This window comes from Numenius arquata, chromosome 7 (assembly GCF_964106895.1).
Source record: "Numenius arquata chromosome 7, bNumArq3.hap1.1, whole genome shotgun sequence".
In the NCBI taxonomy this organism is placed as follows: domain Eukaryota; kingdom Metazoa; phylum Chordata; class Aves; order Charadriiformes; family Scolopacidae; genus Numenius; species Numenius arquata.
The window spans coordinates 23,686,827-23,703,445 of NC_133582.1; the positions used below are offsets into that span (position 1 = coordinate 23,686,827).

General features: G+C 38.4%; 1 protein-coding gene across 3 annotated transcripts in view; it reads right to left on the minus strand.

Moving 5' to 3' along the window:
- The window catches only part of FANCL (FA complementation group L), a 31,182-nt gene extending 15,513 nt beyond the window's left edge, over positions 1 to 15,669 (minus strand). Inside the window, exons 1-6 of one of the 3 annotated variants that reach the window (XM_074151044.1) lie at positions 15,466 to 15,669; positions 13,742 to 13,800; positions 12,771 to 12,831; positions 10,610 to 10,666; positions 8,798 to 8,895; positions 2,419 to 2,515 (exon numbers count right to left, since the gene is read on the minus strand). In XM_074151044.1, the coding sequence (XP_074007145.1) occupies positions 2,419 to 2,515; positions 8,798 to 8,895; positions 10,610 to 10,666; positions 12,771 to 12,831; positions 13,742 to 13,800; positions 15,466 to 15,558 (465 nt within the window). In that variant the 5' untranslated portion in view covers positions 15,559 to 15,669. The remainder of the gene's footprint in view (positions 1 to 2,418; positions 2,516 to 8,797; positions 8,896 to 10,609; positions 10,667 to 12,770; positions 12,832 to 13,741; positions 13,801 to 15,465) is intronic. The other 2 variants (XM_074151043.1, XM_074151045.1) reach the window with 2 other exon arrangements.
- Positions 15,670 to 16,619: the final 950 nt, after the last annotated feature.

Below are 16,619 nucleotides of genomic sequence, written 5' to 3' on the forward strand. Positions count from 1 at the left end.
TTCCCTACTCATTTATTTAAATTATGAATGGATAAAGATTTCTGGACCACACATCGTCAACCAAATAAATTAGAAAACTATTTCACAGAATGTAATCTGAGCATTAAACAATATATCCTTTTATGAGGTTTAAACCTAATAATTTATAAAAGTCAAAGTTGTGTAGCACCTGATTTGACTAACATACCTAACTATGATATGACCATTCTCAATTCTTCTGGGTTTAAACTGATCACCCCTAGACACTTTACAAATGCAGTTTACGGAGAGCAGGTGTTGTAAAAAGACGGTTCCTACCGCAAACCACATTCAGACAAGGATAACTGGTGGAAACATTTGACCATGCATTAAAGAAAAAGTCCTCAAAACACATCCAAACCATTAAGAATGATGGCAAAGAAATATTTAAGGGATTATCTGAATATGCATGATAACTTCATGAAAAAGAATTTACTAAATCACTTTTTGAAGACTTTCTTCCTGTAAACATTGTTGACAGGCTCATAAACTCATTTCACTGTATGGCTTCCATAAGGACAAGGCTGAAAAAAACCTATCTGCCAGAATACAGACAAAAGCCAGCAATATATACTGGGGAGGAAAGGTTTAGCTCACGTACTAGCCTTAATCAAAGAAACAGCATAACAAAGATAAGCATACTTTTATTAAAGCAGGTTGTGAAAAGACATCCCTTCAAAAAATACTTCATTAAAATGTATTAGGTATGTATATGAAGGAAAATCAAGTCCCCATGTCACCAAAACCACGTTTCACATATAATTTTTCTCTTCTGGCAAGTTTAAATGCCAGACATGGTTTTAAACGGACAAGCAATTGATCCTTCATTATAGCAATCACTTGGAAAAAAATATTTAATAAATAAAAGAATTGATGATTGCTTGTTACAACAGACAAGTTGGATACAAGTCTCTTCATTAGACTATATCGTTAGTTGTTAGACAGTGCTTTCTTCCGCTATTAGGAGTCTCAACTTTGGATATTTTGTTACTATAAAGAAAATACACAAGATTTCACAAGAACAGAAAACATTAATCTTGAAGCTAAGCCTAAACAGAACCAGCCAATGCATAAGTGTAATAGTGTTTGACCATGGCAGCTGCTTCATAAAAATGGGTATTGCACTGTATTTTATTTTTTTTTGCACTTTCATACTTCCATATAGTTAAAATACTTCAGGCACCATAAAATCAAGAAAACACTCAGGGGCAACAGGCTGCACTTAATTTCTAGTGTCCTATTAAGTATGAGACAGCAGCTCCCTTATAAACAATGACAATACAGTCTGGTATCTCTCCTTGCACGTTAAACAGACCATAATTGTACTTTCTGATATATTTTTTCCATCAATATATTTAATAATGGACTGACTAGCAAATTAATTATGCATTCTTCACTCTGTGTGCATAGGATAGTTTTACTTTTTCCAAAATCCACTTTAGCAACCTAAATTCCCAAACAGTACTTTTTCCACAGGCTCCTTTTTCCCCTCTAAGGTAAAATTAGCTTATCTTATGTAAAACTCAAAACCTCCTGGTATTTAAAGGAATATAGAACGTCTGTGAAGGTGAAATTTAATCTTACGATATCATGCCCGCTCCTCATCTCTCCAAAATTATTACTCCAGATGATGGACCAAAGATAGTCCCAAACAACAACGTTTAGACACTTCTGGATCCACTTTTTCTTCTAGACTGATTTTCTGAAGACAACAGCTATTACCATATAACTGTCACCATACAGCCTGGATATTCATAGTTTCTGATAAGAGATTTATGCTTTGAAATGAGAAAATCTATGAAGAAACACTGCAATTTGAATTCAGTTCTTACTAGGAAGAATAAAAAATAAAATAAATTTTTTCTGCTTCTGCAGATGCCATGGATTTGCGTTGCAAGCACTGTCCAAATCAGCCAATTATTTAGAATAAAAAGAAATTTTTTTTTTAAAAATAGGAACTCACTTCTATAGTCAGTTTTTCATAAATCTTTATCTATACAGCTTTAACAGTAAGACTTGCTACAGAAGCAACCCAACATCCTCTAATTCTTGTTATATGCATAGTCTCTGGATGGAGTGATAATGAAAGAAAGCCTCCCAAATGGCTTTGTCTGTAATCCAGAAAAATCATCGCAATATCATAAAATGTTTTTCATGCCATGCACAATTTCATATGGAAAGATTCTTACAGATAAGCCATAATGCAATATTAATTTTAAATTAAGTTAAAGACTGAAAACTCTATATAAAATAATTTCTCAAAAAAACTCCCCAACCTGTCATCCTGCAGAACAGGCATACCAACAAACAAACCAACCCACCCTCTAAAATCCTCATGAATTAACAAAAATCCATTTATTTCAAGGAAGCCCTAAAATATTTTCTCCCACATAAATTCACCTTTGCATTTAACTTCAGAGTAATGAGATGTTGTCGTCCACAAGAGTCTTCAGCTTTTAGCTTGACTGTGGCAAGACCAGTATCCACATACGAGACTCTGAAAAAGAAAAGAAAACTCTAACAGTATTGTAAGAAGTCCAGTTTGAGCTGTCTGCAATACTCTTATTAGTCTGTTACAAATATTAATCAGAAGAAGTTCTACATGCCAACCATTTCTGCTGTTCTAGATTTACTGCTGTTAATACACCAGTCTACTGCTTAATGCAGTCATATATCTTTGGGTTATTTACAATGTGTGTCAAGGCTCACGCTGTGGTCAGTGAGCACTGTGTTTCAGTTTTCCATCACTGGAACCTTTGACACACACAGCATGTTCCTGTCAGCCTCTACTTATGTACACATTAAACTTCCTGTCAAATCTTTGATCCATTTCTGCAGTTTCTTACTGTATGAGACTTTTATGCTCTTGATTTGCTTTTCTCTTCGATGAAGTTCTCTTTTATTATCAATACTACTATTGTGAAAAATTCAGTGGATATTGGTTCATATTCTGAAATTGATTTTACTGCAGAAAACAGTACCCAAGCAGGTACAAAATGAGTTATTTATGGTGATTTGCCTTTGTTCCATGACAGTTTTACACAGTATGCATGCACCCAAGCAAGTAGCAAGTACATACTAAATGTAAATAAGTTTTAAAACTTCTGACATAATCACTGACTCCCTGCTTAAGATGTCACCGATTTGTGCTTCCCCCAACAACGAAGATGAATACAATTGTAAAATACATTGTTCTCTAGAAACATGTTCTGCTGAGTAGCTTCAACAACTGCCAAAAAGGTTCAAACTTCTCCAAATATTTACCAGTGAACTGGGAATGTGGATATTTTGGCATTTTGACTATGTCATTCTTGCGTAAGGATAAAAAGCAGTCCAAGATTATTGTACAACTTACCACCTAGAATGACAGAAAAGCCTATCAGAATTTGAAGAAAGCATCTGCTTGCTGACCTAAGTAACATTTTTTTCTTAAACTGTTACATAGCCCAGTCATTTGAGCCAGCATGCTGGGAAAAATGGTTCTCTTTCAAGGGAAATGAGCAATGGAGTTGTAGAAGCCTGTACAAGAAAAAGTAGACATACACCAAAGGGTGTGCATGTTCCTAGGAAGTGAAAAGAAGTAAAAATGATCTGCATAAATGACATGGCCTCAATATGAGGGAACTGAAAAATACAGATGGAAAAAGCAGTAGTGCTAGTAAGCAGAGAAAGAGGTATATTGTGTCATATTTAATGCTGATCAACCTTAATGCAATATCAAATAATCCTACAGATTCCTGAGTGTATTTTGTGTCTCCTTTTCTTTACAACAGTTGAAAGAAATACAAGGTTTAATAAAAGTGTAATTCAACTGCAGTCAATAAAACTCGATTTATTTAGAAAGAACGAGAGCATTCTCCCTCTAACTGGAAAAATTTCATTACTCTCGCTTTGTTCCAAATTTACCTCAAAATTATACCACGGAGTTTTACAAAGATAAGAAAGTACCTATATCCCACCCCTCCTTTTACTGTTGCCTGTGGAGGGGAGATACGAAACCAGCAGCTAAGGCACAGAGTGGTTACTGCAATAAAACATATAGCAGTGTCCAAAACAAAGCACAACTAGTCCCTGCATCAGCGCGCTGTGAGGTTAGATAGCAAAACAGAACAGAAACATTAAAGGAATGCTGTCAACGTCTTTAGGATTTAAAATTATCTGTTCTGACAGTTATCTTGTTTAGACCACTTCACTCTTGAGATGGCAGAAAGGTATAGATTATTTTAGTTTAAAATCAAACATTTCTGCATTTCCTCAATCTACATTGGGTGGGAGGGAAGAATATTTAAAATTGGTTTTATTTCTTAGATAGCAATGGACATATCTTAAAATTTATTTCTGAAATCCTTAAAGGTTCAGTACTTTTACAATTAGTTTAACAACCTGACAGCCTCTAAAATAAACATATATACATGTGCGTGCCTATTTATAAATTTGCAATGTAAATATATGCACACCATTATATTAAAAATATAGTGACAATATGATTATGCTCAATCATATTTGTAAAGAACCTTTGGTTTTATTGACAGTGTAAATTAGACACTTTAGGAAAAAAATATGTAAGCATTTGGAAAAGGTGCTAAGAGCACCAATAATTGCTACCAGTTTAGTTATATATAGAAGAATACATGATAAAATGTTTTTTCAAGTTCTGTCCATTATTCAATTTTTAATATATTTTTAGTTTTAGAATTTATATACTACCAGTTAAAAATGTGATTTTCACTAAGCTTGGAGATAACAGGAAAAAAACCTGTAAAAAAAAAAAATGTAGATCATCATCACTATATGAAGCACCACTACAATACAGACCAATCTGGAAATTCTTACAACTTTTATTTAATTTTTACTTGAATAACTAGTCGCTAGTAGAAGACAGCAACCATTCAAGCTAAGCAACACAACACCTTCTAAGTATTATTCATTACAAATCATGCACTTAAGAGGTTTTCTAGTAAAATATTCTCTTCGCTTCCAAACTTTTTCACAAATAGGAACAGCAAGGAATAAAAAAACCTCCTCAGACTGGGGCATACAGGGTTGAAGAATGCCCAGAATGAAAATTCATAGCTAGTCTTCCTTCTTCTCAACAGAATGCGAAACCAATTAATTGCCTCCAGGGAACAAAGGAGGATTCAAATTTCCATTTAGGATAGAAAAAAGGAACCCAGTAGCTTTGTGGCTATCTGTTCAGCAACATCACTCTACCGATCTTCAGATAGGAAGAGATGAAAGGATCGGTTCTGTTGGACTGGAAAAAGTTGCTCAACGCTGTAGAAGTTGTACGACCTTCCTCATGTGGCTGTATAATCAAATAAGGAATTGTTTACATAGGCGATATTTTAGTTATATAAATGTTTATTCGTCTGCAGGCTACATTGTTTTATCATATAGAAAAAACCTCAATGATCATAAAGATGGAAAGCCTGAGTTAAATCTCTGAAGTACTGTAATTCAGCATACCACACAAATGCCATTTCATTGAGAGCACACGACACGGCCAGGTTCCCTTGAAAATGGAGAAGGCAAGAGGAGAAGATACTTTCTATGAAGCAACTTGGCAAGTATCAAGCAGAAATGCATTGAGACTTGAGACAAGTGGGATCACAGAATCACAGAATCACAGAATCTTAGTGGTTGGAAGGGACCTTTGAGATCATCGAGTCCAACCACATTAAAAAAAAAAAAAAAACAAACAAACAAAAAAACCACACAAACAAACAAAAAAACACAACACAAAACCAAACAAACAACAACACTCCCCCCCAAAAAAAAAAAAAAAAAAAAAAAAAAAGCAGCTTCCATCAACTAAACCCCACACACAACACCCCACCACAAACCAACAATCCCGGGCACTAGATCATGCCCTGAAGAGCCACGTCTACACGTTTCTTAAATACCTCCAGGGATGGTGACTCCACCACCTCCCTGGGCAGGCTGTTCCAGTGCTTGACCACTCTCTCAGTAAAGTAATTCTTCCTAATATCTAATCTAAACCTCCCCTGCCGCAACTTCAGACCATTTCCTCTGGTCCTGTCGTTATTCCCTTGGGAGAAGAGGCCAACCCCCGCCTCTCTACAGTTTCCTTTCAGGTAGTTGTAGAGGGCAATGAGGTCTCCCCTCAGCCTCCTCTTCTCCAAACTAAACATGCCCAGTTCCCTCAGCCTCTCCTCATAGGACTTGTTCTCCAGACCCCTCACCAGCTTGGTGGCTCTCCTCTGGACACGCTCCAGCACTTCAATGTCTTTCCTGTAGTGAGGGGCCCAAAACTGAACACAGTACTCGAGGTGAGGCCTCACCAGTGCCGAGTACAGAGGCACGATGACTTCCCTGCTCCTGCTGGCCACGCTATTCCTGATACAGGCCAGGATGCCGTTGGCCTTCTTGGCTGCCTGGGCACACTGCTGGCTCATGTTAAGCCGGCTGTCCACTAACACTCCCAGGTCCTTTTCTGCCAGGCAGCTTTCCAGCCACTCTTCCCCAAGCCTGTAGCGTTGCTTGGGGTTGTTGTGGCCGAAATGCAGAACCCGGCACTTGGCCTTATTAAACCTCATCCCATTGGCCTTGGCCCATTGGTCCAACCTGTCCAGGTCCCTCTGTAGAGCCTGCCGACCCTCAAGCAGATCAACACTCCCACCTAGTTTGGTGTCATCCGCAAACTTACTGAGGGTGCACTCAATCCCCTTATCTAGATCATCAATGAAGATATTGAACAAGACTGGCCCCAAAACTGAGCCCTGAGGGACACCACTGATGACCGGCCGCCAACCAGATTTTGCTCCATTAATCACAACTCGCTGAGCACGGCCATCCAGCCAGTTTTTTATCCAGCGGAGGGTACACTTGTCTATGCCATGATTCTCCAGTTTCTCCAGGAGAATGCCGTGAGGGACGGTGTCGAAGGCCTTACCAAAGTCCAGGTAGACAACGTCCACAGCCTTCCCCTCATCGAGAAAGCGGGTCACATGGTCATAGAAAGAGATCAAGTTGGTCAGGCAGGACCTCCCTCTCATAAACCCATGCTGGCTGGCCCTGATCCCTTGGCTGCCCTGCACATGCCTTGAGAGCTCACTCAGGATGATCCTCTCCATGATCTTTCCCGGTACCGAGGTCAGGCTGACAGGCCTGTAGTTTCCAGGATAATGGAATCATGACTCACACCACAGACTTAAGAGATACCGGCAACCTTTATGAATCCACATGAGGGTGATGAGTCCTACAAATGTTTTATAGTTGATAGTTCACCTCCCCAAGACTTTGTCACTGAATCAACTGGTGAGATTATGAGACAGTATTAGAAAACACTTCCCTATAGCTTAATACTAGCTTAATACATGTGTACCCTCTCCCACCTCAGCTGATTAGATTTGTGCTGGTATTTTTGAATGAAGGCAGTATCCTCCTTTGAACTCCTCAGCTGTTAGGACAGCACTTAAGTGTTGGAAATTTGGTACAATTTTACACCTGTTGAACTGTAACTTTTGTGTACAAGCATTTGAATATGAAAGCATATTGACCCTCCCCCACACCTAAATTAGGTCAAAGAATCAATTTTTCTGTATCACAAAGTGAATATATCTAATCACAGCAACCTGCCCGTTTGCAGTCTTCATTACTTTTATACTTTCAGTGGTTTAGGAGGAAAGATCATTGCAGAAAAAGTCTTCCATTTGTTTCTGAGAAACTTCACATATTCCTTAGATAAAAGCCCCCAGAACACACTAAATTTATGCCATATCTAAGAGCTTAACTCACTTCAGAGGTGAGGGAACCATAGCCTGTTGCTTTGATTCTCTTTCAAACAAAGTATCAGTTTATCAGTTGAATTTGGATGCAGCCAGCTTCCAGTATAACCCAAAACTCACTAAGAAAAAGTTAATCTAGGGTCCACAACAATCCAGTTCTTTTCTAAGAAAAATCCTGATAAATAAAGCTGAAAGCTTCTCAAGGCGTGAGCAGCGATTGATCCTTCCTGCCTGTACTAAATGCAGGCTTAGTTTTGTGCTGAAAGACCATACCAGGATGTTTTTAAATAACATAGAAATACATATCACCTGCAACTCAAAAGCAGTCTAGATTAAGAGGCCTTCTTGTAGTTAATTTTATTGTTAAAAGCACACTAGAATTAGTAGCGTAACTTACTAATGTACTTCAAATCGCCTCTTTACGTTATTCTCCTTCCAACTCATAGTAAACCAGATATGATCATCTATGTCCAGCCTAGCTCTTTGATTAATGATTAACTTCCCCAACCAAAAAAACCCAATCAAATAGAGGTTTTATCTATAACATAAGTCAAGTGTACGTTTACTGAATTACATGGCGACACTGGACAAAAGCACAGATTAAGTTGTGTCTACCTGAAGACCATCTTTGTGTAGAAGCTCGCATATAGGAATAACCAAAAAAAGCTGTACAAAGCAGGGAAAAGAAAGAAGAAAAAAAGAGAACTATAAAAGTTGTATTTAATATATTTACTGTGCCAATAGTTTATAGGTCAAAGAAGAATTGATTTCTTAGTGGTAGCAACTCACCCTTCAGCTCAGTTATTTGAGACTGAAAATACACCTTCAGTTGATACAGGTTTGTTGGGGTTTTTTGGTGTTTTTTTTTTTTTTTTTTTAAATTAAAAACAAAGCATCAGAGTTTTTAAAGCAAAATCAGTTTCTGAACAGGATAAATTAAGAGAACAAGTACTTTTGATATGTTAAACTCACAAATACAAAAGAACATATTTTCTAAAGGTAACGTCTATTAAGAAATAAAATAAACATACTTATTCCAACCCAATATTTCTAGATCTCTGACAAGACAGGAGTAGTATTCTGGCGGACGTGGTACATGCAGGTCTTGTGTATTCTTTAAAGCAATTTCCTGTTTAAAAGAACATTAAAAACTTCATTAAGAGAGATTTCAATATTTTTGCATCTATTTAGTCATGTGATTTTTGCAATTCATTCAAAAATATTAAGCTTATGTAAAATTAACTGTACACTGCATTTGTTTTGCTATAGCCTCCAGCGAAAGCAGACAAAGAAGCTGTTTGGTAAATTACTTCAGATACTGGTAATGAAAACATCTGCAATTTAAAAAAAAAAAAAACCACAGATGTTGACAACATAGTCCTCAGATGCAAATATCAAATGTGCCTCTTTTTCAGCTAATAAATTTGAAGTCAAGCATCTTGACTGAAAGAACATTTCAAAAGAAGGTTCTATTAAGCACACAGCTGTCTCCTGGGCTCCACAGCCACAAAAGACGACACACATATAAAATCCCCCATATTATTTTTAAGTAGCTATATACAATTGGAAAAATAAAAATAATCAATTTCTCAGTTTTAACAGCATAAGATCACAGACAGTAAGTTTTGGTACAGACATTCATCAAATATATCGTAAGGCTTCAAAAAGAAATTTTTATCAAAAAGGTAATGCCACATTACAGAGAAAAACAAAACCAAACCATACATTCCACATTCGTGTTGTGCTACTTGTTCTTTGAAAATGTACTTCAGTTAAAATTATGCTTACAGGACAAACCAATAAACTAATGAAATTTATAATGAAATTATTAATAATGTAAAATAAAAAAATTAAGAAATAATAAAAAATTAATAATGAAATCAGTATGACAATCATTTCTGCCCAGTTGTCCCACAGGGTCTTCTGTTGTTTTTACTATCTTCACTAAGGATCACTATTTTACTACTTTGAATGAATTATACTTTCATTGCATTCTCATTTCCTGAGTGCTTGCGTATCCAGGCAAATAGATTGGAATTACTACTGTGAAATATTCCAAAATAGCCACATAAAGACGTTCTTACTCAGTCCTATTCCAAGCGCTTTTGCCTGGTTTGGTGAAATCCAGTTCGGCAGGGATTGAACCAACACTGAGGAAAGGCATTCCCAACACAGAGCAGTTGTGTAATACTAGGAGGGTATTTTTATTGTTGCTTTGAAAAATACTTACTCTGTTTTATTTCTAAGTAAGTTGTACACAAGTATTCTTTGCCAAGGAGGCTCATAGAACAATGTGTTACTAATGGACAAGAAATTGTCAGTTTTGTGTTGTTAACTGAAGACTTTGCTACTCTTCAATTCAATCAAAACACTTTAAAAAAAACCCCAAACAAACAGCAGTCTCTGAACCACAAAAAACCCTAAACTTTCTGCATTTATTGGTCAAGTTGTCACACAGGCGAAAGCACCTTCAGAAATCCACTGACTGTATAATCCTTTGTATCATTATAAGCTTTCATTTTTTTTTGTATGATTATAACCTGGACAATACCAGAAATTCCAAGCAAATCATTGTAAAGAGGATGGCTCTATACTGAAATCGGTTGCTGGGATTTTAATTTTTCTATAACATTCCAATGTCCAAAAAGTACAGTCACTTAAAATCCTAAAGGATATTTATACAAATATTACACGAACAGCATACATACGAAGTCACCTCTTCTAAAAAAAAAAAAATCCCCAAATATAAATCCATCTATTAACCAGTAAACTGTAACAAACTGAAAGTGAAAACCAAAGCTATTAGAACATACCTTCTCCCACACATATATTCTGTCACTTACCAAAACAGATTTCAGCTCCACCATAAAACTGACAAGATCTGGACAGCTGTGCAACCTCTGGAAGGAACACAGTATTAGTTTGTTTTATCATAGAATAGAATCATAGAGTTGTCTAGGTTGGAAGAGACCCTTGGGATCATCGAGTCCAACCATCTACCCTACTCTACAAAGTTCTCCCCTATACCACATCCCCCAACACCACATCTAAACGGCTCTTAAACACATCCAGGGATGGTGACTCAACCACCTCCCTGGGTAGCCTATTCCAATGCCCGACCACTCTTTCTGTAAAAAATTCTTTCCTAATGTTCAGTCTAAACCTACCCTGTTGGAGCTTGAAGCCACTCCCTCTCATTCTGTCCTTAATTACCTGTGCAAAGAGACCAGCACCAACCTCTCTACAGTGTCCTTTCAAGTAGTTGTAGAGAGTGATGAGGTCTCCCCTCAGCCTCCTCTTCCTCCTACTAAACAGTCCCAGCTCCTTCAACCGCTCTTCATATGATTTGTTTTCCAGGCCCTTCACCAGCTTCGTTGCCCTCCTCTGCACTCGCTCCAGCACCTCGATATCTCTCTTGTATTGAGGTGCCCAAAACTGGACACAATACTCGAGGTGTGGCCTCACCAGTGCTGAGTACAGGTGTTTTCTTCAACTTATAACTTTTAGTGGTAAACAATTTCAGTCTATCTATTTTCCTAGTATTGTCAAACCAACTAATACAAAAAAAACCCCTGACTGTTTATAATAATAAAATAACAGTATGTTTAAATACTTCAACTCAAGTACAAACCTCCCAGAGTGCAGGGAACTGTACTGAAAATTAATCACCACCTTTGTCACATCATGTCACATTAACACATTTATACAGTTTATGAAGACTTTACACATTATGTATTTATGAAAACATTGGCGAAGACTTTTGTCTTCGCCAATGAGAACAGCAGCTTTAGAATAACTCAAAAATGTTTTGTAGTTGGTTACATTTCTTTAAGAACTCCCCAAACCTGTCTGCTTTTAGATGCTGACCATGATTAAGGATTCCTGTCTATCTTCAGACGCCGTACATATTTATTCACACTTCAGTTTCCTTGGCTCTGTTCCTTAGCCACAACCCTTGTTCTACAGAGGGGTGCACAGCCCATGAGATACAGTGTCACAACCAGCACAGGTAGCAAAGATGCCTTCCTAGAAACAAAATATTCTTCTTTACTCCAGGGCTGTTGTATCCTTGCTTCAAAGTTTCTTCTGGATAGGGAGCTTTAAGGTAGATTCCCTGACTGTCTACAACACAGAATGAACTACATCTATCAATAATTAATGTGAATTCTCTTCTTTGTATTATGAACAGTTTGTAAAAAAACAAATATATAAAAAACAAAATCTGTTTTGAGAGATTAAAGAAAAATTCCAGTAAAATGTCAGCAGCCATTTATTAAAAATTCTTCAATATCAATCTTAAAAAAAAAAAAAAAGCTTGACTAAAAATAAATATTTACCAAATTCTATCCATCTCTCTTTAGATTTACATGCAAATCCTGAAGCATATAAAAATAAATATTGGGTATACAATGAAAGGAGAGTTCTTTAACACTTTTAGAATAGGTGTGTGAGTGTAAGCCTTTATGAATTATCATTATAGAATAGTTTGGGTTGGAAGGGACCCTTAAAGATCATCTAATCCAAGCCATGAGCTGGGACATCTTCAACTAGATCAGGTTGCTCAGAGCTCCATCCAACCTGACCTTGAATGTTTCCAGAGATAGGGCACCCACCACCTCTCTGGGCAACCTGTACCAGTGTTTCTTTCACCACTCTCATCATAAAAAGATTCTTCCCTGTCTCTAGTATAAAACTACTCTATTTTAAAACTGTTGCCCCTTGTCCTATCACTACACTCCCTGATAAAGAGTCCCTCCCCCTCTCTCCTGTAGGCCCCCTTTAAGTACTAGAAGGCTGCTATAAGGTCTCCCAGGAGCCTTCTCTTCTCCAGGCTGAACAACCCCAACTCTCTCAGCCTGTCTTCATAGGGGAGGTGCTTCAGCACTCTGATAATTTCTGTGGCCCTCCTCTGGACCTGCTCCAACAGGTCTGTGTCCTTCTTATGTTGGGAACCCCAGAGCTATAAGAATACATTTAACAGAAATGGTTTTAAAATTTGTATACCTGCTTTAAAATATGCCGATATCCATGCAGTATCTTCTTTAGGTGCCAGCTACACTCTATCCTAGACAAATAGTATTTTGTATAAATTATAGATTCATAGTACATGATTTTTAGAAGAGATAAAAAAGTCTGCTATACAACAACATAAAAGTTTTTCTTCAAAAAAAAAATCCAAAGGAAGTACACAATACTTAAAAGTTTCTTTGAGTTTTCTTATTCAAAGTTATTGAAAACTTTCAAATGTCACTATCCCAAAGCCCATTAAAAATTAAGCATTTACCTACAAAAGCCTCTGTTCTTTGCTGTAAACAACAACATAATTCTTGCAAGCTAATATGACTTCATAAAATACACCAATATTTAAAAATTATATCCTGAAAATGTCAAAGTTACCTAAAATGTGGTTTTAAGTATCCAACCCAAAATGTAATAAAGCTGTCTAATACCACATCTGTTCGCAGTTCAGAGCGGACTGGCCAAGGCAGAAGTATGGAATACAATGTTAAAGACTAATCCATGTATGTGTGCATATACACAATACATACACACACACACACAACTACGATAAACACAATAATAAGAACAGAGCTTCTAAAAAAAAGTTGGGTACCACAAGTTAATACGTATTAACAGGAAAGAAAAAATGATGGTTAGTATAGCTTTTTTAACTTCAATTTAAATGAACTTTTTTTCCCCAAGTACATTGATTTATATATAAGTACAGCCAATTAATTACAGGTTTCAAAGTTAATTAACAACAAAGTATTTTGATATAGGCATTGTTTATTGTCATTGTTTATTAACACTGATGCTGTACAATTTTGTTACAAGATTAAGTTGAAACCTGTAAGAATTAATTACCAACACTGATAGTGGAAAAAATAACAATTCATATGCATATCCATCATTGCTTTTATCAAAATAAGCTTTTGTTACATACACTTGTAAATTGCTTTCATTTGCTATATTACCTTGCATTTTTCAGTTGAAAATCCATTGGTAACAGTATCCTGATATGGAAGTCTCTACCCTTGAAAATAAACATTTAGTTAATAGGAAGGTCAGCAAAGAAAAAGTGTCAGATGCTTGTGGGAAGTATTGCCCATAAGATCAGCTACTTAGAAATAAAGTTTGTATTATCTGACTTTCAGGAATATTACTCAGATATTCTTTATTTAGGAAAAAAAGCAGCATGAGTGACAGGTAGAAATAACACTTATTTTAATTCTGAAGTTGAAACTCTAACTCACAGTATTCAGTAAAAAATTTTCAGTGCACCACATTTCGTAAAGCAAACATAACACCTTTTAGAGGAAAAATAAACATTATCCAAATCTGGACAAAACCAAGAAATATAATTTAATCCAAGTCATGCTGAAGTGCATGAAAGTCTGCCTCCAACTCAAGTAAAAGTCAAAACAGACGCTTACCATAAAAGTACCATGCTAAAAAGGAACTTGGGAACTAATCTGCAACAGACTGTAGCAAGGTTTCAGAAACTGTAAACAAAACCAGTCCCAAGTACATGAACATAATCCAGATGAGGCAGTTCCTAAATGCCACCTACTTGTATTTTCAATAATCGTCCCTATTTGTGATCCTCCTTCAACTTTCTTATGGGATGATTGAAATTAAACTGAAATAAAGAAGGTTTGCAAAGTAGTTTTAACTCCTCCCTGAAGCAAAGAGGACAGTTAACTTATCTCAAAACTTTTATTCCAGACTCTATTCTAGCTCAGCATACCTTGAATTATGTCTGCAAATTCTGAGACTTCTTCAGCAGAAAGTTAAGAACAAAACCACACGTCCTCTTGTGATTAGGTGACCGATACAGTGGATGCTTTACCTCAATTTCAGAAAGGCTTTTAATACTGTTTCCCATAACACCCTCAAATACAAACCGAAGAATGAACTAGATAAGCTGACAGCGAGGTGGACTGAAAACTTGCCAAACTGCTGCACTCGAAGGGTTGCAGTCAACAGGAGGAAGCCCAATAGGAGGCACCTGACTAACGGTGCACACCAGGGGCCAGTCCTGGGGCCGACACTATTTCACACCTTCATTAGTGACCTGGATGGTGGGACAGGACACACCCTCACTCAGCAAAGTGGCAGAGGATACAAAACTGGGAAGAGTGGTTGACAGACCATACGATTGTGCTACCATTCAGAGAGACCTCAACAGGCTGAGGAAATGGGCTGTCAGGAATCTCATGGACTTGAGAAAGCAAAGTGGATTCACTCAACCTGCCTTTGGTGCCGTTCTTCTCCCTGCACTGCAATTTACCGGATCCCCATGAGATGATGCAGTTGAAACCTCACAAAAACAGTACGTGAAAGGAAAATACCCACCATTAGTCATTTATTTCAACCTTTAACCCTAGGCCAAGAGCACAGGCACGCTGAATCTATCCCCCAAAAAAACATTCGCCAGTACAAATCCAGCTCACTCGCCCTCAGCGAGACGGCGCCGCCAGAAGAAGAGCAATTTCCTCCCCACAGCGCAGGGAACCGGGCGCAGGCAGTCACCGCAAGCTGAAGGGCCCCACTACAGCCTCCCCTCCCCCCGCCGCCATTTGCTTCTTCACAAACCAGGCGGCTCCGCTCCCCGCTTCACACAAACCCGGGCCGGGGGGGGGGGGGGGGAGAGGGGAAGGAGAGGCTGACGCCGCGTACCGGCCGCCGCTCCTGGTACCTGGGCGGTAACGAAGCCCTCGTAGGCCATCCCCTCCCGGTCCTGAGGCAGCAGTAACGGGCACTGGCGGAGCAGGGCCGCCGAAGCCGCCATGCTGCGCCGCTCCTTCCCGCACGGCCGTTCGAATCCGACGCGCCGCCGGCTGAAGCACCGCCCCCGCCTCTCGACGGCGCGCGCGCCCCTCCCTTCCCATCAGGCGTGTGCGCCCCTCCCTCCCCCTCAGGCGCGTGCGCCGGCCGTTAGCTGAGGCGCGAAGTCCTGTGGAGACCCGGGTGTTGAGGGTCGGCTTCTCAAGGGGACAAGCGCCCTGGACTAAAGGGAGCCGTCGAGCAAGGCTCTTAATACTCAGCCGGCTGTGCCACGCAGATTGCAGTGTCATCCAGGGCAAGGCAAGAGGTTACTTCTGGCTCGATTCATGTATTGCTCTTCTAGGGATCAGTGTTTCCTGGCTCAACGTATTTGGAGTGAAAAAAGCTCTTTTTACTCTCTCATGCAGGTGATGGGATAAAAACCTTCCTCACTTTTCTGGCTGGGCTGCCACTAGGGCCTGATAGTCACTGTGTTTGGGAAAGCCTGAGGACAGACACTTAAACAAAATGTTGGGGGTTATTATGTTATTATTTCAGGAGGCCTTAAGACCTTGTATATCACCAAGGCTGAGCATCATGCAAAACACAGCAAGAGGCAGTTTCTGCTTAAATAGACATGTTTGAGAAAGAAAAAACAGTTTTACAAAGGGATAAAGTCTACAATATACATAAAGATATAAAGATACAAAGGTAAAAACTTCGGTAAGTCACCTAAGAGGTGTGTGGAGAACTAGCAACTGAGTCTTGCGCATCCCTAGGGCTGCTTCCCTTCAGAATAAATGCAATCTGATTAGCGTGCAATATATTACTGAAGTTTGTAGAAGGTCATATATTTATAGACTAGCTGATAAGGCCTCCACTGTTGGATATTATATGAATGACTAAAGTGGCTAAATCTTGGCAACTATTCCAGTTACTCATCTCTTGTAATAGAGGAGGTTACTTCTCCCAACACGTTGAGTCTCTCTTACCTTCAAAGCAGTGCTTCTCAGTGTGGAAATGAGTACAGAAGGCACAGCAAAATGTAGAAAAGGCAATATTTGTTAGCAGGATCTCAGTTGTTCC